The following is a 25,671-nucleotide window of genomic DNA, read 5'->3' on the forward strand; positions in this document are numbered from 1 at the left end:
GAGCATTCACAAACATGACCATATCAGATGCTTAGTGAAAGGGCAGTAAAATGACCTGTACTTTGTTTACTTGCCTATGTAAACTATTTGTTCCCATTTAAATGGCTTTTTCTTTCCCAGAGGTCACATGGTGCTTATTTGTAGTTTTGCATATGGCAAGACTGTTCCAACTGCCTGGTAATGATCAAGATTAAATGGGAACATTTGCCTTCATGTGTCTACTTTGGGGAGGTCTGTAGTTATTAAGCACTGAAATGAGGACAGAGTACAGTAACTGAAAAACAAAAAAATGTTGGCCAGTGAAAGTGTGTTTGAGAAGAGAAATGAGCTGGATATTTTCTTATTTTAGATACAGAGAGTTTCTGACAGTGAGGGAGGCAGATGATGGGGCCAGGATGGGGTGGGAGCTGTCTGACTCATTCATCCTGAGCTTCATATCCACTGGGACTCAGTATCTGAGCTCGCAGACAGCCAGACTAAGACCACTTCCTCCTGGGATTATTTGTCATAATGATCTGTTTCTTACTGTTTTAGAGCTGTTTTAGATTCTTTTATGCTCACAGGTCCATAGGGCAGCCTTTTCTGCCTTTTCTGCTTTCTTAAAGGAATAGTTTGACATTTTGGGAAATACATTTAAGCACTTTCTTGCTAAGAGTTAAATGAGACGATTGATACCACTCTTATATTTGTGCATTAAATTTGAGGTTGGGGGCAGGAGATGGTTAGCTTATCTCAGCACGAAGACTGGAAATAGGGGAAACAGCTAGCCTGGCTCTGTGCAAAGGAAACAAAATCCAACCACCCACACCTCTAAAGCTCACAAATGAACTATTCCCGGAGTCCGGTTGTTATCAGGAGGTTGTCAAACAACCAGGAGAAACTCAAGGCTGTAGGCCTGCTGATTGTCACAGTTAATATTATTGTTTATCAGCTAGTCAGCGATCTAGCTAGTGCTCTGAGGGGTGGTGGGGTAGTGTTGTTACATTAGACTGATCCAGACGTTAAGATCCAAACAGATAGTGTTTTAAATTTGACCCAAAACAGCCAGGTTTCCACCCAATATGAATTTTGTTGAAACATTTTGTTGAACATACCACAACAAAGGATCCTAAAGGACTTTCCATTGGCATTGTTTCTGTGGTGCCAGTACATAATTTTAACAGATTCAGTGCATTAGTGAAGTGTTAAGAGGCTGTGGTTTCTGTGAGATCAGGTTGAACATTTATTTTTAATTGTGTTTCTGGCCACCTGCTTTGGTCTCTGTTTGCTAAATGATCCACTGTTTTCACTAGCTGGTGACTAACTTGTCAGATATTTGTTGCTGGGCAGGAGGTGAACAGTGGGTTTATCATTTTTGATTTAAAAAAAAAACAAAACAAAACTACACTATAAGAGCATTGAGAGTGAACCAAAATGGCAAAACTGTAGACCATAAAACCAAAACAACAATCAGAGAGATGCTATAAAGCTTCACAGAGCTGAGGGGAATTGCAGTTCATTACCACTAATTTTGTTATGAAGGAAAGTGCAGCTGGACACTGTCGGGGTCATGTTGCTCTTGCAGCCTACTGTGCTTGGGCGTTCCTAAGCTAACATAAGCTCATTCCTGCTCTTAAATGGAGGCAGGATATAGACTGTGGGAGAGTAGCTCCAGTGTGAAGTTACTGGCACCGCTCCAGGCCAGTGTAGCTGAATTCCTGTTTTATGTGGCCACTTCAGTACATTTTATCACTCTCTGGGCATCAGTCACAACAGACCTTGAGAAAAGGAACAGAGGTGAACTATGAGAGTATCACAAAGGGATTTATGCTGTATTCTCAGTTAGAATTGTCCTGTGTACACACTGTCTCAGCTGGGCCCCTAAACGTCTGGTCGACATAAGCTAACAGATTAATAACATAACGTCCTGTCTCCTTTCTTTTTGTTCATTCTTTAGAAAAATAAAGGCACTAGTGTCGTCAGTCTGCGTGTGGAGTTATGCACATAGAGAGAAAGAGAGAGGTGGACTGACCAGCCTCCTACACACCATCTGGTGTGATTCAGAACTATGAAAACCAAAAAGCACTTAGATATAAGATGTATCAGTGTGTATGAGACAGAATAAATATATTACTGAAAGAGGAACTTCATGTATTTTGGTCCATCAGACAGAGGAAGGACTCCTGATGAATAGCTTTAAAAAATAACTTACCATATCAACTGTGTAAACCTTGTAGTATATAAAGCTTTTATGTTCATGAGCCAGAACGACATCTGTCACCAGAACATAATGTGAAGCCTGTACATAGAAAACTGGTGTTTTTATGAAAGTATACTGAAAAGGAGACTGGCAGCTCTCTCAGAAGTATTTAGACCAGAGAGGGAAATGGAGCAGTGAAGAAAACCTGTTGTCAAACACGTTTAATGTGACCTTGTCTGGAGTTGGTGAGAATTATTCAAATCATTTTGTTAAGTGTTGCAACACAACTGTAAATATATACTATTACAAGTAAAACTTATACTAATTCACTTCAAAAGCAGAGCATAGAGTGAGATGTAAAGCAAGTTTTACTGGAACCCAATGTTTTTAGTCTGATGAGGGAGGTAGAGGGAGAGTGTGTTGCAAGGGAGCTGACTAAAGGCCAGGTTAGGCCAGGCAGAGTTGCCCGGGAGGCTCAGTGATGGTAGCAAGAACAATCCAAAAGGCAGCCATGAAGAACAGAGATGGCTCGTGGACAGAATCTATACAAAATAGGCAAAAACAAAAAACTGAGAGTCTGACCAAAGCGTTACCACTGGAGTTAACTGAACAAACCGGCAAAGTGTGGAGGGAGGAACCAGGCTTAAATGCTGCAGTACACTGGTGGTGTTAATGAGGTGATGAGCAGCAGGTTTACAGGAGAATTGGTGGGAGCAGAAACCAGGAAGCCACAGCCAGCAGGACGTACACACACATACACACGCATACATACACACGAACAGAGAGAGAGAATGAACCAGGACAAACAGTACACGTAAGAGGGGGTGGTGGGGTGGTGGGGCTATCATTAACGTCATTATGATGTTAATGATAGCAGAGTGTGATTTCTGGGAAAAAGGAGGCTATTTTGATAAAGAGTAAGACAGTTACATCTTTGGAAGTGGCATTGGTAAGATGGATGGAGCAAATCAGTCACATGGCACTATTTGAAATATCCCTCCTCTGGTTATATGTGGTAGGCCATGTAACATGCAAGCTACCCATGGGTACACAATGGGTGCCCACATACTATTTACATGAGCAAACCTAAAACCTCTGCTTTTCCTCATAAGTACACTCTTGTGTAAGACCGCTGTGAGAAGCAAAGTCTTTAGCAGGGTGAAAGGTCAAGCTTTATATATACTGAAGGACCAGTGTTGGTATTCACTTTGCCTCTTTGGTCATTTTAGAGAAGCGTTAGTAAGAAGTCATTGTTTTACAAGTCATTAGTAAGTCTCTAGTCTTGAAATGAAATCCTGAGTAATAGACCAAACAAGACAACATCTAGGCCTTAACCTCATGTTTTTAGTCCCAAACAAGTCACCCTTAAATAAACTTAACATAACAAAGCAAAGTCGGTCTGTTTTGGTGTGTTATTTCTGTTTAAAATCTGAAAATTGGTGCATGACTATTTACATGATATTTACATCACTGGGTTGTTTAAGCAGATCAAATGTAACGGAAACCTGGAAAGCATTCAATATAACGCTGTTGTGACCACCCCCTCCACTCTGCTTGGCCTAATTATTTTTAGTTGTCCTGTCTTTGTTCTCCAGGATTTTTTCCTTTTCAGGAGGTGACACCGATACTGTTGGCTGTCTGACTGTATTAGGTTTTGTGTGTGTGTGTGTGTGTGTGTGTGTGTTTTCCCCTCTTTTGTCTAAACCTTGAGCTAAGTCAAGACACTGAAATAAAGGTACAGCATTCAAATTATACTCATAGGTAAATTGAGTGAATTGACTTTTTTCCACTGTAGATAGGAAAAACACAGCACCATTCTTTTCTGTAGAGTCACTGTCAAGTCACGCCCTTTGTGCTGCTTCAAGGTTGTATTGAAGATGATTCATTTCCTATTATGACATTCCATCATGAATATGTATTAACCTACTTCATGCCAGAGCTGTTGAAGTTCAAGGAAATGACATTGACTTCAGTCCTCAGTGAAAACTATTATCAGAGAGAGAAGAAATCTTTTGATTTATTATCTTGATTCATTTTTTATTTTTTTGCATACCTGGCACACCCTAGTTTAAATTCAGTGGCAGCCCTAACCAAAATTGGCACACACACCTCAAATAACTGCAAAATGGCAGTGACACAACCCAGTTATGACAAGTTACTCTGCAACTTGTAACACTTTTCCTTTCATTCTGACAGTCTTCCTCTGTACAGCTATACAATGAATCAGACTTGAATGACAGTGCAGTAGTAGGGTTGGGACATTTACATGGCATCTGTTACAGTGACTTTGTCCTTTATGTCTTTGTACAGAAGGGTTGTGTAACACGAAAAAAGCAGAACAGATGCCGCTCAGCCAAGAAACACTATAATGGTTAATGGGTAGGGACACGGATAAGATCAAGCTAGTGAGACACAGCATGTTTCTGAACTTTAAAAAAACTGATTTAATTATCTTTTATTGCAGTGTCATAATGAAAAGCATCAGAAATATTTTTCATTAACTTTTATAACTTTTCAAGTTATGATGCTTGTTCATTCTTTTCAAATATACATGAACTGATTTTTGGCCACTAGTGGGCAACAATAGACTGAAAAATGCTAAAATTCTTCATGGGGCTTAGGGTAATTGTGAGCTTGTCACTGTGACTCACACTTCTCACAGTACACAGTCATTTGATTTGTGTTAATGCAAAATGCAGCTTTAACCTCCTTTAATGCATAATATACTAACTATATATTCAAATCTTTCCCAGTGTCATCTCGTGGTTTAATGATGTTTATACCACAGACAGTAAATCATTCAAATTGCCTACTTATCTGAGCCATCTGTGGCTACCAGTAATGACCCCTTGTGGAAATGTATAGATGCTTATATCATTTCCTCCACATACCAGTTTAAACACCCCAGAGAGTGGCAACCTATTCTTCGGAGCACTGAACAACAGAACAAGGCATTCAGACTTTTACACTCATAAAACTTGCAAAATCAATGGCATTAAACAAATCCATAATAAAGATGAATATCCCACTCTTGTGGGTTAATGAGGTTTTTCTTTCAAACATTCCCAGTTAATATCCTGCATACTTTTCACAAAAAGGACAAGCCCAGTAAAACGCATCATTTTTGGAGTTTTCTAAGTAAACCAAAAAGTTTATGTGAGATTTAATGAATAGACACATTCACCTCGAATGGGCCAAAGACTCAGAGTCTGTGTGTGAATCTAACATCTTTTTCAGATTTAATTTTTAATGGACACATAAGGGCAAAGGCAAATCGGGAATACCAGTTATTACCAGTTATCTCAGTCTTTGTAGTCACCTCAGAAGAATCCTCTGTGACTATCCTGTGATATGAAGTGTGACTCTATAATACAGGAAACAGATGTTAGCTTTAGATGCATGTTGTTCTTTGAGAGGGTTAAACACAGGGGAAGGAGCTGCATCATGCTTCTTATCTAAAAGGCCTGAAATAGATGTGTGATGTACTTCACAGAAATAATGAGTGTTGTTCCTGTTTATGGTTGTTGCATACATTCACGAACTAATGTTACATTAAATACTTTACAAAAAGGTATTGGCAAAGTTAGTGTTTTTAATTTGTCACAGTTTATTTATGTTGCATATGTGACCCATGCAGGATGAGTCTTTGACAATTTTAATATCTGACAGTAAACATAACCTCATAGCCTCCTGTCAGATATGAAAACAACATATTTATATTTTGCCTGTGATGATGGTAAACTCAACGGCAGTGCAGAGCACATGCACCAGTTTTGAGTCATCCATGAAGTTTTAGCTACGTGTCAGTGGTGATGTCACAAGCAGGAAGTGGATGTGGTGAATCTGAGGTCAAACAGATGCTGGGAATGACAGCAACTGAAAGATGAAAATAAGACAGAGGTCACATCTGTGATCAGCTGGATGCTCAAAAAAAATAAAACATTCATTGGAGTAAGCAAATAAAAATAACACTTAAATAGCACTTAAACCTGTATGTGTCCTGAAGACCATAAGAGAAGTCAAGCAGATAACATTTCCAGTAAAGACAGAAGTGAGGCTAAAAAAGCAGAAAACCTCGACTGAAGTTATCACAAACCACATCAGCCCCTACTGTTATAGAAATATGAAGATGCACCACTAGATACAATATTAAGTTTTTATCTCACTTAGTGTATGTACATGTGATATTTTTGACAGTTTTTGCCAAAGGGTTTATAAAGCAAAATATGGCAAGTCTTTAGTAAAATACCTCACTGTAAAAAAAATAAATAAATAAATAAATAAAGGAAGACTAAACAAAACCTCTCATGTTCAAACAAGTTTATCATCTTCAGACAGGCATTTCCTGGTTTCTTTCTATGCATTGCATCACTCTATGTCCCTCAAGAGATCATTACACTGGGGACAAAACATGCCCAAATGTGAAGCTGAAATTTATGACAATGTAAACATTTCCATTTCATCCAACATGGCATCTGGCAAGAGAGTATATAGCAGGGGGTAGTACGATAGCGTGACAAAGATCAGGGCGGTATTTCTGAAGTTCACACATTTAGAAGTGGAAACCAAAGACAGCCTATATAACCGCTGAGCTTGTGTTCAGACATCAGGCTTTCTTTTTTATCTCACTCAGTAGACTGGGGGAGGTGTTTCCAACTTGAATACACCCACAGAGTGGAAGCAGACCTAGATGACACTGAAAAGCACTGAAATGTTCAGCTGAGAATACAAGACCAGAGAGAAGCAAGATTTGCCTGCGACAAAATGGGAAAACATCTTCTCTTTTTTCTCCTTTTTGCTCTGAGTATAAGCAGTACATTTCAAAAAAAAGGTAAGAGATGCTTATTAATATTTAGTTCAAGAGTAGCCTTCTTAAGCGATTCTATTTCTATATATCTATATTTATATCTATATCTATAGAGATGATTGATATATCTATCTATATCTATCATATATATTTTTCAAGTTAAGGAAGTGAATCTCTGGTTGACTTGATTTGTAAGCCGCTGTGGACTCAGATTACTTAAAAGCTTACTAGTGATTCACTATAACACCAACTAACTTACCAGGATTAGATCTGAAATAGTTGGTCAACTCTTTTGACAGTCAATCCTTGATTTCAACATTCCATTTTTCCAGCTTCTCACTGTATATTTTGTTTTGTGTAATCCAGTAATAAACTAAATATCTTACATGGGTTTTGGACTCAAAACAGCAAGCGATTTGAAGGCTATAGCTTGTCCATTTTCATTTTCATTTCATTTTTTATTTTCATTTTTCTCACTGTTTCGTGACATTTTATCACAGGGTTAATCAATTAATCAAGAGAATAAAGAGCAAATTAATCTATAATCAAAATAATTGTTGGTTACAGTCTTTTCAATATTTTGTTTAGTGGTGATGACACTGTTTAATTTTATTTTGAGAAAATGTATTAAAGTACAATGAATATTAAAATCATGATTCATTTTGTGTTTTGTTTTCTTGTTTTGGTTGCAGAGAGAAGGGATGCTGTCCCTGGGCCTAGAACATTTAAAGGGAGCGTAGTCACTGAGACAGATGTCCAAAATGGAACTAAAGCTCCCAATTCATCTCATTCCCCTCCAAAACTGCAGCCACTAAGCAACAGCACCAGAGGATACCTTGACGGCCCCCTCAGCACCCTGGTCATCCCCATTATTTATATGTTGGTGGTTACTGTCGGGATCCCAGCCAACATTGGCATCTTGTGCACACTGGCCTCTAAAATAAGGAAGGTGTCCTCTGCCATCCTGTACTGCAGCCTGGCTGTCTCCGACCTCTTCCTTCTCCTCTCCCTCTTCTTCAAGGCTCACTACCATTTCCGTGGAAACCGCTGGGATCTCGGAGAGGCTGCCTGTCGAGTAGTCACAGCCTGTTTCTATGGCAACCTCTACTGCTCGGCCGTGACGCTGGCTTGCATCAGCATCAAGCGCTACCTGGCTGTGGTGCACCCGTTCATGTACAAAACTCTCCCCAAGAGGACGTGCGCTGCCTGGGTCACACTGGCCATATGGGTGGTGTTTGGGGTGGCCGCTGTCCCAGAGCTCCTCGTCCAGCAGAGCTATCATCTCCTTCAGCTGGACCGCATCACCTGCCATGATGTCCTGCCCCTGGACAATCACTCTCATAGCTTCCTGCTCTACTACAACCTGATCCTGACCATCCTCTGCCTCCTGGTGCCACTGGTGGTCACTGCTTTGTGCTACACCAGGATCATCTGTGAGCTCAACCAGTCAAATTACGACTGGGTGATGTACATCAAGGCCAGCTCACTGGTGTTTGTTATCTTTCTGGTGTGTTTTGTCCCCGCTGGGATCCTGCACTTCCTCCATTATGTGCAACTGTTTGTGGATGGAACAGAGAACTTGTACATGTACTTTAAAGTGGCGGTGTGTTTGTGCTGCGTCCATGCCTGTCTGGACCCTTTCCTCTTTCTCCTCATGTCCAAGTCCTCAGGCTCCAGTGGATACCTCAGGGGCTTTAAAGTCAAGACCTTGAGCATATCTGTCTAAGAGAGACCTACTATACATATGTACATATAGAAGATATGATTTATATTTTGTAGCTGATGAAGGGGGAAATGCTCTCTGTGGCTGGAATCCAAAGAGAAAGCAAAAGGACCTCGACTGTACTTACAATGTAGCAAACAAACGATGGACTTGTTTCCTGTTGCATCTGTTAGATGTGTTAGTGCTGATAGAATTATAATCTAGCAATTTAATTTTTTGTATGTGAGTGTGTCTGTTACAGAGCTGGAAGAGGAGAGAAGCAGACACATTGTAATATGTAATATGTTAATATATATGAAAGATATATGATTTTTTTAAATAATACACATGATATGGTAAAGTATAAAAAGTCTGTTGTTATATTTTTTTATGTAATATTTTCATTCTGTTAGAATTAGAGGAAAGATAAGACAACATAAACTTTGTGTTTTTGAGCAGAAGTCCACTTCATGAATCATGAATAATGGGAGACAAACTGAAAACAAGCCTCCCAAGCCTGTTTATTCCTGACAGCATATTTTTAGCCATGTCGTCTGTTCATTAAAATGCACGCTTAACTCTGAACAAACTCTAAGATAGTTTGTGTCTTTGTATTATTTACTTCAATCACTGAGCACTATATAAAGAGTATGCCATGTGAGAAATGCATGGGTCCTCCCCTTGTCTCATAACAGTCTCAACTATTTGTAAAATGGATTACATAAGATGTTGGAAACATTCTGTCTTTATTCTGGTCCATGTTGACATGATTATCTAATAGAAATATCAAATGCACATTCAAGCTGCAAAGCTCCTCTTCTACCACATCCCAAAAGTGTTCTATTGGATTCAGATTTAGTGACTGTAGAGGCCACTTAAGTCCACTAAACCCATTGTCATGTTCATGAAACCAGTTTAAGAGGCAACTTTTGCTTTGTGACATGTTTCATCATGTAGCCAATAAAGAGAATTCAAACCATACTGATCAACATTAAAGAGCAAAAGTGTCAAAAAAATCTCACACATTACAACACCATGGACTGTTGACATGAAACTGTGTCATGGATCATGTTGTTGATACCAAATTGACCATCCTGTGTACCTCAGCAGAAACCAAATCATCAGACCAGACTAAGCTTTTTCATCTTTAGTGTCAGTTTTTGTGATCTGTGCACTCAGATTTTTTTTTCTGACATTTCTTCAATGACAGCAAATCTGACATTTATTGTGACTGCGACTCTTGTGATCACAAGTGTTGTAGTTTGCTTTCATTCAAACATACAGTTTCAATAAGTTCATAGTGCTTGCACACAGCTAGGTTTAACCATCCTGGCAGTGTGGCTCTAAAAGGATGAATTGTCATGAAATGTCATGGTCCCCAGATGATGAATCCACTACCTTAGCCTTTTCTCTTGTACCACTATGAGGCTGACATCTGTGGTTTTGGGTGAATGTCACAACACCTACTGGATGAAGTTTGACACAGACATTCATGTTCCCCTCAGGGTGAATTGTTATAACTTTGGTCATCCCTTGACTTTTCATCTAGCATCAGCATCAAATCAAAAATTTATTTTGATGTTAGCATTCAGTAAAGCTTCACACGTAGCTGAGTGTCTGTATACTAAGTTGACTGTTAAGAAGAGAACAGAAAAGCTCTGTTGTTCTGAGTTGCTGTGATTACTCAATCTGTTAATGGTTTGGAGGGAAAGTCACTTCTCTCAGAACAAGTTAGACAGGGTTGCGTTTGGTTTGAATCCAAGAGCATGTTTGAACCCCACATATTGACCATCAGCAAATTCAAATATTTCAAGGTGGTTACTGTTGAAGGCTTGAGCTGTCTAACTACATTCAACATTATATTTATTACACCAGAAGCGCCAAGTATCTCAGAGACCCTTTGTCGGGTTTGGGTAACTCATGCCACCAGACTGGAGCCAGTCTGACTGAGATATACTTTCCCAGGTTTAATACCAACATGGGGATCTGTTGTTTTAGGTTCTGTGGTGTCAAGAACTGGTATAAATTAGGAAGTTGCGTGTGACTTGAATACATATCAGTTCATTCTCATGTAACAAAGGAGAACAGGCTTTGAGGTCAGATACACTTTTGTTCACTCTGACTCCCACTTCCTTAAACGTCTCACTGTGGCTGTCTGTGTGCATTTAACACTTTGTTCTGTGGGTGCAGACATTATCCAGTGACGAATTTCTTCACTTGAACACTGAAACTGTGGTGTTGCACCATACTGTCTACACAGTCACCTGTTGACTGTGTGATTTATAGATGTACCTGTGAATAACAAATCCAGCTACTGTAGTCGCTTACAAGATTTTCATCATTCTTACGTTGTTCTCAATTAAGTAGAGTACTGTAGATATTGTAGCTTGTGCCAAGCAAATAGACAATAGAGAAAGTGCACTGATATTTTTTTTGATGTGAACATTAACATTTAGATATACCATGTTTTCAGTATCATAGTATGTTTGTTGTGCTTTATATGTCTTGTATACTTGTGAAAATACATCAGCAATGTGTGTGAGTCATGTATCTATAAGTTTCATTTTGATGTGAGCAGAAATCTGTGGTCTAAAAGTTGTTATGCAGTATAGCAAAATGAAACAATAATACAACTTATCTACTTTGTTGGTGAGACTACTTTATACCTTTTTTTTTTTTTTTTTTTTAGATTATCTGCTTCTGACCCAAAAACAGAGTGCTTCATTTTGGGTTTACAGATATATGTAACCTTTGAAGGAAGAAAGAACATAATCTTTCTGTTTCAAATCAGAAGTTGAAATCACAGGCAATAAAAGTCATAATCTCGCTGAGTTTAATACAGTAATAAGTTAAATAATGCTAGTAAACATGTTACTGCAAGTGACAGTATTGAGTCAGTGTGGACATTATGACTTGACTTTTTGTGCTGCTGTTACACTGTGTTTTTGCATTTACCATCGTCCTGTCTTGTTTAAGTTCAGCTTCCCCCCTCAGAGAGAACAGCTGGTCCCAGTCTGGTCTCTTGTGGTTTAAAAGATTGAGAACCACCCCTGATGTCAAATAAATGAGTCTAAAATGAATGTTTTCTTCCCAGACAGCCATGTCATAAAATTATTCAGAAGTCATAAAATATGGCTCCATAACAGTTTTTAAATAACCTATAATATCTGACCAAGAAGCCTGCCCAGGTTAATTCTGTATAAATGGCACCATCTGCTGGTGCATGTGGATGCAGCCATATGAGGACACTTAACACACAACAAAGCCCCACAGCGGTTCAAATGAAACTCTTTATTCAATATGTAGACACCAGAGGAATCCACCTTTACACTGCATTCACTTGAGCCTTTTCTTATCAAAATAAATCATATCAAGGACAGGTAATTATTTTTACACACACCTCCACATGTTGTTTGACAGCAGAGGTTTTCAAATCTGAAAGTCACAATGGTGGCAATGTTGGAAGCTCTTCCTGCTTCTGTGACTTTATGATAATGACTGATCTGATTGGAAACCTTCCATAAAGGCAGATTTGACCACCCCTGCTAGTTAACATCTTGTAGAACAGACAGTCATCTCACCACTGGCATGCCCTTTCACAATGACCTAGAAATCAACTCGCTACAATGAACACCTGTCCACAACAAAGGTGACAACACACGAAAAATGATACATTCACCTTTGACCCGGGAATCACATGTCTGCTTCCTCCCGCAGAGGAACAGCGAAGACACCGAAACGGAAAAAGCACACACAACAGAGGGACTTCAGTAACAAACATGCAGGATTTCTTGTTGGAAACAGTGAGTTTGTTCAGCACAGGTGGTGGTGTTTGGAGGAGGGGGGGCGGTGCAGACGCACAGACAGATAAAGCATCAGATATACTCATCAGGAAACCAGACATATCTTCAAAAAGTTGCATTGCAGAACTGCACTAATTTGTTTTCCAGAGTAAGAAATATGATATAAGCAACAGAACACTAGGTATGTTGACAATAATTATCATCATCATAAAACTGACTGGGAAAGAACTGAAGGAAACAGTACTGTATTAATGTGCCGTATTAACTGACTTTTTTGTACGATTGAACAAACCCAGAGGAGAACATATTACAGGATTTTATTTTACAAATTACCAAATGCATTTTAAGATCAATGCATGGACATTGTAGCAGCAAGAATACCATTCATAAAAGGGTTTTAAAGGATCCGTTCACCCAAATCACACACAAAAAAACATACTTTCTTATGTAGCATTGTGTTATCTAGCCATACAGATATTTTGGTTTGTGTAGCGCTCACAGAACTGATAATTTTTTTAAAACTCAGCGGCCAAACATGTCCTATTCTATTAGCCGTTACCACTAGCGACCATGTGGCTGAAGGAGAGATGGCAGAATTGGTCAACCCACCACACATAGTTGGCTATAAAATTGTGTAAAGACATTCTTGATCCCCAGAGGCTGAACTGTAATCATTTCAGTAATCCTATATTTTTTCATATAAAACTGTCATCAGGTTGAAATTTCAATTTGTCAAATACATTGGCTTATGGCCAATGACCTGCAAAAGTAGTGGCATGACGGTGTTATTTACAATGTAGCTTTTTGCTACATGCAAAACTGTGTTTTGGGTCACTAAAAATGGACCTTTTGCAAAATTCCTTCCATGGCAAAGATGTTCAGAAATAAAGAGGGAAGAGGGAGAACAAAGTAGGAAAACTGGCTAAAATAAAAACCCCAAAATTATCTGCATGACTGGTAAATATGTTATTTTGAAATCTGGGTGAACTGACCCTTTATGCATGGCTTTTAATTTCGCTTTATCATGTAGTTCTGATCCTCCTTGGTATAGGAAAGAACATGAAAACCTAAAAATAAAACTTTGCTCTCTACATATGAGATGCTCAGTGTGTCTTATAAGGATTTGTCTGGACACACAAACTCATACACACACACACATACACACACATACATACTGCAGTATCAAGAGGAAAAAAAGCAGGACAGAGCAGCAAAGCTTCCAGCAAGGTTTGGAAGGAGAGACAAGCTCGATGGAGAGAGAGGCACGACATTTGAGAAAGGCCTTTGAATTTTGGAGGGAGCAGCAGCAAGGCAGGAGGAGATAAACAGAGCAAGAGGACAAGACAGGTCGAGACACACCATGAGGAAACCAAGACAGAGAGACAGATCGAGAAAGAAAGAAAAACGCAAGGAAAAGAGCAGATTTTTGTAACAGCAGAGGTTTCCTACAGTATAAATTCTTCTTGACAGATCAGATTACAACAAAGAGCAAAGCCCTTCATGGTGAGCTCAGCGCCACGAGACAAACACAACACAGACACGAGAGAGGGAGAGAGGAAGCATTCAGACAAAAGGTTTCCAATCTCAAAAGTCTCTTACTGTAAAAAGCAGAAAATGTAAACTTCTTTTCACTTTAGAAATGTAGCTGCTGAAGTTGCCAGTTTTGACTAAACTACTTTATAGTTATTGTTGTTTTTTTTTTTCTATGGCCTTGTCATTCTTGCAAATGGCGGCAAAAGGCTTGAACATCATCAATCATTGGGAGAATACTGATCACAGGTTCAGAGACTGGCAAGGCAATAAATAGCATACATAAAGTAGTAACTCAATAAATACAAATAAACATAATCACAAATACTCAGCTGCGAAATTATTAAAAGTATAGTTCACCGTTTGGTTGAACTAGTATAGTTCAATGTTTTGTTGAACAGTACTATTTACTTTCTTACTGAGAGTTCACAGAGATGATTGATACCACTCTTGTGACTGTACTTTACGATGCTAGAGCCAGCAGCCAGTTCGCTTAGCTTAGCATAAAGAAGAAGGATAGGAAACAGCTAGTCTGGCTCTGTCCAAAGATAATCAAGCCAACCTACCAGCACCTCTAAAGCTCATTAAGTAATTAACCCCCCCACAACACAGTTTGTCATTTTTACTTTTCTGTTTTCTTAGGGATTAGACATACAGGATACTATGTGTTAATTTGTGAGCTTTAGAGGAGTTGGTGAGTAGACCTTGTTACTGCACCTTCAAACAGAGCCAGACTAGCTGTTCTTCTGTCTTCATACAAAGCTGGCCAACTGCTGGTGATGGCTTTGAATAAGTATATTTCCCAAAATGTCCAACTATTCCTTTAATCTGAGAAAAATGGAGCACAATTTGGAATGGGAATGTTGTTGGAAGTCCAGGCCTTTTGCAGCGTTGACACATGCGTTTTGTGGTTTGCATGTGTGAAACAGCCCATGGTAGGTAAACGAGCTGCTGATATACAGAGTTTTATAACCACGTATGATAATAGCTTGTTTCCTTTTCATCTTGAATTTCTGCAAGAATGTGCAGGGCTTTGGTAACCACCCATTGACGCCACATAGATTTGTAACATTTGATTGTGTCTCTTCAAACTCTTTATATCTGCAGCTCCAACTGCATTTCATTGTCCTAATTTACCAGGTATATTACTCAGAGCTGTCCTGTTTTTGGGTTTATGGACATAATAACATCATTTGTCAAATAATAAATACATGAATGGTTACAGCTATGTTTGTTTCAGTGATATTCAAATAAATTCAATAAACTGAGTAAATACCTGGTAAACAACATACTTCTGTGTTGAGGTTTACATCAGGACATTGGCACGTGTGTCTGGCAGTCGGAGCCCCACCAGGCCCCCGCCAACCAACACAGATGATGCCAGCAGGATGGGGATAGCCTTGGTGATGCCAACCAGCGAGCCAAAGATCAGGTTGCCCAGCACCGCTGCCAGCTTACACATGGCATTACAGAAGCCAAATCCTGTGCCCCTGAAAAACAAGGAAGACAAGGAGGACATAGAGAAGAGCGTCAGATATGTATGTTTGTGTCATTTCATTTCTGGCTGATTCAGATCTCCTGAATGTAACTCTGTTCTATAACTAAAAAAAAGAAGCTGGTGGTAGTTGCATAACCTTGCTTCATTGTATGTTTATTGAACATAACCTGATTATGATTGGGTACACTGCTGATGAGGATGTGACTGATCTGAAGTCTCATATTTTTAGATATTAAAAGGGAATTAAAATATTCATGAGTCACATAACTGGATGTGTATGCATAATGCTATGTTTCTAAAGGTAATACATTTAACTACTTTAAACAAACCTTTAATAATGCTGATGGTCTAGCTAGGTTATGTATGTAGAACTCACCTCCTGTCTGTTGGGTACAGCTCAGTGGTGACCACATCCAGGGAGTTCCAGGCAGAGATACTGAGGCCATTGTAGAGACAGAGCATGAAGATCATCATCGACTCACTAGTGCCGAACCAAAGGAAGAAGCAGCTGATGCCTGACAGCACCATGGAGCCTCCTGCAGGACACAACACAGCACATCTTTTATATCTCTGACACAAAATAACCTCATTTACATCACTAGAGGTCACTGCAGAGACAAAGGCCAACATCACAAGACATCAAGACATTTTGCGAGAGAAAAGGCTGCTATTGATAGCCCTAACTCAGAGCAGGTCCTCAGAGACCAGAGAAAATGTTACGTCATACCTAACATGCTAAGTCGTCCTATTTTGTCCATGAGAAGAGCAGAGACGATGTTTCCAGGCAGCACAGCCAGCGTCCCCAGGAAGTTGACAAAGTAGACCCAGTAGGCACTGTAATCATCATCAAATGTCATCTGACAACCTGTCTTGTTGTGGTGGAAGGAGCTGTTGATCACCCTTGAATTTGTTAGTTTGGCGTCATCAATATCTGTAAATGTGAGAGACAAGAGTTCAGTTTTCACACTGTGTTGAACACATGAATAAAGATAAGCTTTTATCTGCCTGGCACCTTCTACTGTAAGATTTAAAACTGCAGAGATTTGTCTTTCTGCAGGAACTCAATTCTCTTCTCGCTGCTGATGATTTCAGGGTATATTAGAATCTGGGTGTGTTCATTTGTTGTTTGAAGGTTTTAAATTGATCTTATTTGTTTTGGTTGGTTAAAGAGATGTGAAGCTGGATAACCTACCAGGCAAAGTGGACAGCTGCCCGAGGGGCCCTGGACTCCCAGGGGACCCAAAAGTCCCAGGTTCACTTCAGGTCAAATGGTCTTGGTACTTTGATTAATTCACCACTACAATAAGCAGTCCCCTCATAATTAGCTTATCTTGTTGCCATGGTTTTCAGAGCAGGTCTGTCTCTATTATTTATATTATATATAGTTGATATTGTTCCCATGTGGTGCATATTCCTAAAAATAAAATTTTCACAAACTGACACAGAAAATCTGCAGACTAGTTAGAAATTCTAGTTGGTGTCATGAAGCTGTCATACACTGTATTAATCCAGCCACACTGAAGAGCCACCTTTGGTTGTTTTGAGGATGTGAGCTTTTATGTGGCACAGTTTTATCATAACGGTAAAACACATATACATCTTTCTTGTCCAGGTGCTGAGTCAGAAAATTGTACAGTGGTTTCTGCTTCCCAAAGACTCATAACACTGGACAATGCTCAGCCCAATCAAGTTGAGAGGCCAATTAGCTCTAAAAACACTGTACTTTGTCTCCATGACTGATGAAATTTGATGCTGAACTTCTGACATTTCTTGTAGACTTGTATTTGTACACATATGTATAAACATACTTAAACACACACACACACACACACACAGTATATACATACATACATATAGGCATATACTAATATTCATTGTAGTTTAAATGTCTGTTGGCTCTCTCCCTAAATAGAAATGTGTATTAATAAACTTGAGCAGCTGCAGCAATGAGAAAACATTCCCTGCTCTCACCTCTGCTCTCATGACACACTCCTCCCTCCCTCTCTCATTCCGTCTCCCCTCATTTCTCTTTATCCTCTGCTCTCTAGAGACACATTGCTGGGGGCAAAGAGACTTCATTTCCCATGGGGCATTACCACCAACCTGACGTGCCCTTACTGTTTCCATGTTCAGCGCTTTCCCGAGTGCTGGAGGGAACTGTTTTTCCACCCGGCGCTCCCACAAGGTCTGATTCAGCTCCAGCTCTCTCTGAACATTTAAAATGCCTCTCCTGCCTTTCCTTTTCTGCCTTTTTCTGTTGATATCGGCCCCAAAATGATTGGATTGCACTTTTATATCATAGTCAGGAATTAGTAAAGGTACAATTTAATGTTTCAGATGCTGGTGCAGATGCCTTGGTTCCAGCGTCTTTATCGAAACAAAATATGCTGTGATGAATTATTCATCCCTTTAGGAAGTTAAAATTTCTTACTGTGTTGAATTTTTGCAAGCATCCAAAACACAAGATACAAAATAATCATCACTCCAGGAGTCTTTGTGTAGTTAGAAATTGCCATTTCAATGCTTTATAGCCCAGCATGGCTCAGTTTCTTTCTTAACAACAGTCACCTGAGTTCAGAGAGGCAATCTGTGCAGGGGCAGGGAGGTTAAGCAGTAATTTAGTGACATAAAGCAAAGCCATAAATGCTCAAACCCATTCTTTCTTCTCTAAGCCAGAGGCGTGGACATTAAACCTAGAATGAACTGTCTGAAAGAGACAGAGAGACTGATTGAGACTTATGTGTAAGGTACCTACAGTATAATAGGATTTTCTTGGGTGGAAGGAAACGCCTCAGAGCAGGCAGCTGTGCGCAAGAGAGGAATGCTCTGAACGTGAGTGAATTTTGCTGGCGTGCACTCGCTCACCCGTGTTGTAAAAGAAGGAGTCTACAAAGGTACAGTTTTTGAAGAAGGATCCCACCAGAGGAGACATCTTCAAAATAGCAGTTGAGGAAAGATGAGTCGATGAATGTGACTGCCTTGAACTTCATGCTGATAAACCTGAGGAGAGATGGAGGCAGACAGGAGGAACTCAGTGTAAGAAAGGTATAAAGTATCAACCAGTAAAGCAGGATTAACAGGGATTGGTAACATATTTCTGACAGCAAAGGTGGTGACACTGAACTATTTTGCTTTAAAAATGGTTTGTATGTGCTAAGTCACCATTTTAACTGAATACATAGACAATAAATACAGGGTAGTTTTGCTGCATGCTCAGCCACACTTTCCAAAATAACTTTAAATCTCCTCTTCTCCAAATAGACTCTACTACATTCTGCTGAATTGTGGCAATGCGATTTTGACTACAATGACTGATTTTTTTTTTTTTGGCCCTGTTAATGTAATAGAAACTGTTTGCGCCAATTCATTTTGAAAGAGCAATGGCCACTGGAGAAACTCCAACACTCAGTGGTGTGACTTAATCTTCATCACTCAGCCAGTCAGTCAGTCATTGACATTCACGTCTCTAAGGCTAGCCTTGCTGTTGTAGTCCAGCCAAAAACTAAGGTAGCTATTGCTAAAATTTGTACTGGACTTCAGTACAAATTAGAGGAACTTAGAGGAAGTACTTTACTTGAGTATTTCCAAGATACGCTACTCTATGATTGTGCTTCACTACAGTTCAGAGGTAAATATTATACTTCTTACTCCACCACACTTATCCGACAGCTGTAGTTACCAGTTACTTTACAGATAAAGATTTTACAAAGAAAACAAATCACGTTCTTCCAAATATGATGCATTGTTATTGATTCAACTTCTGCTGCTATGTAGAACGTTCAGCCAATGAATTAATTAGTTGCAACTTGACTATCTGCAACTTTAAAATGCTTCTTGCATGTTAATGTCTCAGTGATAATAATAGTACAATAACATAATAATTATGAAAAGGGGGCCATTCCGTACTTATTTGTAAGTAAAAAGTAAGAGTAGCTCCACCATTGCTAAAGGAAAGACCAGCATGTCCTTCCTTTAGCATGTCTAATATGATGGGGCTTGCCAGTCTGTTACTGATCTATGTATCTGTTGCTTGCTGCTGTACACAGTATCATGATACTGGTCTTGATTTAATCTCTTAATAAACGTGCATTCTGGTCTCTGGTGACGATGGAAAAGAACAAAAACAGGAACATCGATGCATCTCCTCTGTGGCCTTTGTGTAAGTGAGAATCATAACCAGGATGAGAGGGAAGAGATGTGTGTGTATGGGTGAGAGAGAGAGAGAGAGAGAGAGAGAGAGAGAAAGAGAGAGAGAGAGATAAGTCTTTTAATTTCCTGTTGGTGAGGGAGATAAAGGAGGCAGGATTAATATTACCAGCAGTGGTGTGTTGTTTGCGGGAATGACAAATAGTACTGCTATCCCACAACGGGACAAGCAGCTTTAGGTTTGGATCAAATGGTGTTTCATTGCAACTGGGCTTAAATATTTCTTAAATAAGAATCATTAAGAAAGCCTGGGTACAGTAAAATATTTCAATCCAAACAGAGGTTAGTTTGCATCCAGATTTTGTTTTTTACCTGTCATTTAGAAAGACAGAGTTTCTGTGGATCTGGTTTTCCAGAGTGAAGTTGAAGGTGAAGTCTTCAATGCGTTCATTGTTGTGAATCTTGACTCTGGAGGCGTACTCATCAGCCTGAAGGTGCTTGATGACATCCGGGAACCACACAGATAACCCGTAGTACCTGGACACAGCAAATAACTTCTGTAGTAAAGTGTGTTACATGTGGTCACAGACACAGACCACGCTGACTCAGCTCACTCTGGCACTGGTCACTATGAATTTATCGCCTTTGTGTGAAGTGCTATATTTGCTGTTGTAATTAACTGCTTGTTTTGTTATTGTATTTGTAATGTATTATTTAGAATATCAGCGTGTTAAATTGCTCCACTAGCAACCAAGCTTCCTAACTGTCCTTTGCAAAGCTGGTTAGCTCAAAAAGCTTTATCTTCCTTCTTTATTGAATTAAATGGAGTAGTGCTGAACAACACAGCACAGGGGAGTAAGTGGTCCAGTACACAGAGAACAGAAAGAAGCTTAGAGAGATAATGTGACTGATCACATTATCTCTCTAAGACCTGGTGGTCTGTGGAACGTGCTAGCCAGCTGAGCTAGCACGTTAGCGGTTAGCTGCCAGCTGCCAGCTACAGAGGATTACCGTCTACTGCCTTCTAGTGTGACCAGGCATTTTTTTTTTTTTTTTTTTTTGAAGACTGTCTGTTTTCGACACACAAACAAAAACCCTGCCTTTTCCCAAATATTCTCATATTCATATCAGTACAACATAAAGTTTATGGTGGGGAAAAAGTTTGCAGTCTTTGCTTCCCTGCGGTGGATTTGTAATTCATTGAGTTTCAAAACGTTTGTTGCAGCACCACTAACTTTGCGACTCCATTTGCATCATCCTAATTAATTCTGGTAACAAAGCAGCTAAATGCTAAACATTTCTCTGTCTTTAAATGTCTGTGCATGTGTGTAGGTCCACATAAAAACGTGGTCAGGTCAGAGAAATGGCACATCTGCTCATTGGCTGTGGTATACAGTACCTCCAGGGGAGAAAGGGGCAAGGTGGTGTCAGAGGTGCAGCTTGTTTGTTCGTATTTCTGAGCTGGGAAGTTGGTCATTAAGAGATGGTTTACCAGAAAATGAAACCAGGATAGAACAGACTACACTATTTTTAGTTGTATAACACAGCTTACCTTTGTCTCTATTGAATTTTAGAAGACTTTCCTCAGGGCTGAAAATTTCCAACATGTATGTACTGTAGTTCATTAAAGCAGCCCACAGAAAAAAAAACAGCACCTTCTCTAAAATAGGTTCTTTCTTTCTAATCTAACCTGTCAACATTCATCAAGAGGATATGAGTAAGAGAGCATCTGCCTCGGTGCTGAGAACTTCATTTAAAATCTGTTATTAAGCAGGAAAGCAGTGCTGACGCAGCTAAGTATCACCCAGGGCAAGATATAGCGTCACTCAACATGACGGAAATGCACAATAGTAACATAGAGAAGTGTAGAAGTAGAGCTGGAGGTGATGTCAAAGACTGCAGGAAATTTCTTACCCAAAAGACAGTGTAAACCAGACTGCAGCCAGTTTCATAGTGTTGTCTTTCACTGGGTAGTTGAAACATCTCATAAAAGTCAACCAGATCTATTAGAAAAGGGAAACGATTTTTAAATGGTTTAAATTTTTAGACAGAGAAGGTATAAAACAAACCGAGCAAAGAAAAAACAGTATCATACTCCTCTGAGCTCAGCCTTGATCTTGAAGAGGACCTTGAGCACGGGGTTGGCTGACTCATTCTGCATCTCCACCAGCTCGTCCAGCTGTTTGGGGATTTTTATCCTGTTCACCTGCAGGGGGAGACACTGATCTGTCACCTGCTGTTGGCACTGCAGCAGCAGGAAAAGTTGCAATGTGTAGAGACAGGGGGGGGTGTACTCACAGTGAAGACTCTCTCCGGCTCTCCGCGGGCACGCATGTTGGTGTCATGGATGTGTTTGAGCACCATCCACGCCTCGTCATGTTTGCCCGTCTGGGAGACAGAACATATGCATGCGTACATATGCAAACACATTAGAACCTCACCTTTCATTCCCAAGTGGCTGGACTTGGTCCGTTTTTTTCCCCCTGGGGATATTCTGATTATACCATCACGCAGGTTAAGCTTCTACATGTGCTCAAGAGTTTTCGATATGTGACACAGTCTTGACTAAAAGTCACACTGAACTAAAATATATGTGTGTCATGTGTGGATGTTTAGATTTGACTGAGTTAGGGCTCTGGTGGTGTACCTGTCCCTTTCACCTTGTCTTACATCTCTCCCTCCATGCCCCCTTTCATCTCTCTCCCATGTCACCCTGGGAATTTGAGAACAGTTTGAAAAACTCTGCATTGTAAATTTCCCCACTGTGGGACTAATAAAGGATTATCTTATCTTATCTTATCTCAAAGCAAAGATGTAATATACCACATTTATTTTCTCACATAAAGAAAACAAATGCCTCAGTGATAACTCTACTAGCATCAAAATTTCCATGAAGTTCTCCCATATCCATAAGCATCATTATAACTGACATTAAGAGAAATGACAGCGCTGCCAGAACCACAATATACTGTCCTCTCTTACCTCCAGGTAGAAGCGGGGGCTTTCAGGCATAAAAGTGAGAGCGACCACTGCAGACACACACGGCAGTGCACACACCACCACAAACACTCTCCAGCTGTGGAACTGGTAGGCTGAACCCATGCTGAAACTCCAGCCTGCACAAAGAAGCAGCAGGAAACACATGCAGTCAGAAATGATGTGGTACAGGATCAGGCTGTAGAATCAAACTTGAATGACACAAATGCACAAAAACTCATTTATAGCTTCTGTAGTTTCAATCTGTTTTTATTCATTTCTTCTTTTTGGGTTGGAGGCACTGTAAGTTTTATGTTTCACTCTGTTACAAACATACATGCAGTTTCCCTGACACATGCTGATGAAATGAATTAGGCTACAGGCCAGGTACTTCCCTACTGTCACTGCACACTCTTTGGTATCTGAGATACATCACCCTTAATTCCAAGATCTTCACTTTGAAGCGGCTGCTGGGGCGATCTGTGAAGCTGCTCTGGGGTGCATTGGTCTGAATGTGAAGCTTGAGTTTGAACCTTTCAGCACCATGGAGAGAGACGCTGAGAGGTAAGTGCTGTTTCCACTCAGGGGTTAAGTCTGCATTTCTATAGGTGCCCAATATGGCCTTTCCAAAAGCCACAAGTCATTGTTCTCTTTTGTTTAGTGCAGTATTAATTAATTCCTCAATCCCTCGTCAACTTGTAAAGTCAGGAAATGTCATTTGCGACTTCTGCCTCTCAAGGAAGAGTTCCATATTGTTGTCCTGAATAAGATAGATGTGCATGTGTTTTGCACACTGATTGCTAGGAAATATTTTTTTGACCACATTATGTTTTACCAATTGTTTGTGTTTATGTGGTCATCAACTACAAGTAAACATTTTTAATTTGAAGCAGAAAAATGAAAATACCACTCCACTGTTTGTGTGCTTGAAATCAGCATTACAGGGAATTATAAGTTTAGCTCCAATAGTTTGTTACATTTGGAACCTACAGGTCCTCTGAAGGACGTGACCCACATTTGCTTCCTTATGAATTTGGCAAAATGTATGAGTGTGTTGCTATGCTAAGTGTTTGTACTGACGTAACAGAAGAGTCAGTTAGTATTAGCGGCAGTACACACCGCACACACACACAAAGCTCTTCCACCTCCATGTTGCAACAGTTTATTGGCAGCTTCTGGTTCCTACTTGTACTATATACATCTGGAGACACACTGACAGTTCCACCACAGGCAGACAGGTCTCCTCTTGACATTTTTACAGAAAATTACAAAGGCACTTTTGCATTTCTGTTTTGTTTTCAAAATAACTAGAAAGAGTAGTTCACGCTTGGTTGGCATAATCCAACAGTCTACTGTTGGTAGGGTAGGAATGTGTGTGTGTGTGTGTGTGTGTGTGTGTGTGTGTGTGTGTGTGTGTGGCCTGTGGGGCTGCTCCAGCCTGTACCAGTACAAACCTCATTAGGGGGATTATAGCTATAATGGACTGGAGGGGATGGCTGACTGATTCAGATACTCAGCAAGATTTATGTCCCTACTCTACAGTAAGTGAGCACGGCAGAGACACACATATGCAGCACACGCTCACACACATACACACCACACGCACATATACAAACAGACAAACACACTGTCCTTGGCTATCGTTCAATGCTGTGACACATATTTTAAGGGACTGCACGTGCATGAACACACACACTCACACAGAGAGACAGACAAACTCTTAACATCTTACACTGCGACACACACACACACACACACACACACACACACACACAACATGTAAAGCTCATCTAAAGAGGCCGCACAGTTTCCTTTTTTTAGAATTCCTTTACTCTATCACATTCTCAAAAAAAGACAAAATGACACACGTACAGACACACACACACACACACACACACACACAAAGAGTTATCTGGCCTTTGTCCACCAGTCAATGCAAAGAGCACTGCGGCGGAACCTATTACCCACACACCACTGCTTCTTGGAGACAAAATGTGTTAAAACAGTGGCGTCTAATCAATTGACCTCAATTATGAGCCTCTGTCTGCACTCTCTCACACACACACACACACAGATAAAGTTTGTGAGGAGAGACACAGAGCCTTAAGACGGCAAATTATATCTTTTGTACAATAGAAATACAAACGTGTGTCTCCACGTGCTTACCAGCATCTTAACACATTAAAGACAATAAATTCTTATTCTAGAGTTTGTCTGTAATTATTGAAGGCAATCCAAAAAAAAAAGAAGTAATAATTTATATCAATACTATTTGGCATCATAGTTAAAGGGTAGGAACAGTATTCACTGGGACTGCCCTACCAAAGATAATAGTCCCTAAGGAAAGAGTTGAAAATGTGTTGTAATTAATGTGAATAAACACGAATGCTTCCACACAACCTCTAACATTGCCATTGTGCACCAAGTTGCCTACTTTTTATTTCGGGTGTTATGAAAAAGCGAGTTAAGTTCTTCCATCTTGAATTCCCTTCATAATAATGTGGATGTACATCATGTCTCACACATCTGATTCCATTCTACATCCATAATCACCCTGATCACATAATTTGAGTTTCATCTGTTTTGACCTCATTTCTTTTATAAGGTTGTTTCTTAATTAATATCAGTATTTTCTTCGGTAATACCAATTCAGTGTATTTTTGATTGAGGAATATCTTCTCTATACAGTAGGTTTTCTGGAAATTGTCTCAAATAAAGCCACTGCGTCAGATTCTGTCTCCGACCAGATGTTTTTTTTTTTTTTTTTTTTTTTTGTGCACATAGTGATGCTTTCTTTAAGGGTCTTGATTCGTGACCAGACTGAAGAAGTTTACACTTCCTCAGATAGTTTCCTTTACATGTTGTAGTGGAGTTTGTATTGGTCTTGTGACTTTATTCTAGATAAGAACAGCACTTGGTCGAGGTACTTAATCAACCTGGTGCCTACCCATTATAGAGTCACACACTCAGAGAATTGTCCCTGGCAGATACATTGTCCTGATGACCAGAGTCCAACATGGCATTGAAAAT

The 25,671-nt window shown here is 39.8% G+C and overlaps 3 protein-coding genes across 4 annotated transcripts in view; 1 reads left to right on the forward strand and 2 right to left on the reverse strand.

Moving 5' to 3' along the window:
• LOC108873800 (3-hydroxy-3-methylglutaryl-coenzyme A reductase) overlaps positions 1 to 25,671 on the reverse strand; it is a 336,264-nt gene that overhangs the window by 234,965 nt on the left and 75,628 nt on the right. The window lies entirely within an intron of this gene.
• Positions 6,513 to 9,636, forward strand: LOC108873778 (proteinase-activated receptor 3). The gene is made up of 2 exons (XM_018662109.2): positions 6,513 to 7,010; positions 7,679 to 9,636. The coding sequence occupies exons 1-2, from the start codon at positions 6,944 to 6,946 to the stop codon at positions 8,710 to 8,712; spliced, it is 1,101 nt and encodes a 366-aa protein (XP_018517625.1). The 5' UTR covers positions 6,513 to 6,943; the 3' UTR covers positions 8,713 to 9,636.
• LOC108873785 (synaptic vesicle glycoprotein 2C-like) overlaps positions 13,082 to 25,671 on the reverse strand; it is a 36,244-nt gene continuing 23,654 nt past the window's right edge. The window contains 10 exon segments of the mRNA XM_018662122.2: positions 13,082 to 15,511; positions 15,896 to 16,055; positions 16,247 to 16,450; positions 18,385 to 18,436; positions 18,438 to 18,519; positions 20,038 to 20,202; positions 21,580 to 21,668; positions 21,761 to 21,871; positions 21,964 to 22,053; positions 22,648 to 22,781. Of these exon segments, the coding sequence (XP_018517638.1) occupies positions 15,328 to 15,511; positions 15,896 to 16,055; positions 16,247 to 16,450; positions 18,385 to 18,436; positions 18,438 to 18,519; positions 20,038 to 20,202; positions 21,580 to 21,668; positions 21,761 to 21,871; positions 21,964 to 22,053; positions 22,648 to 22,781 (1,271 nt within the window). The 3' untranslated portion in view covers positions 13,082 to 15,327.

This window comes from Lates calcarifer, linkage group LG9 (assembly GCF_001640805.2).
Source record: "Lates calcarifer isolate ASB-BC8 linkage group LG9, TLL_Latcal_v3, whole genome shotgun sequence".
In the NCBI taxonomy this organism is placed as follows: domain Eukaryota; kingdom Metazoa; phylum Chordata; class Actinopteri; family Centropomidae; genus Lates; species Lates calcarifer.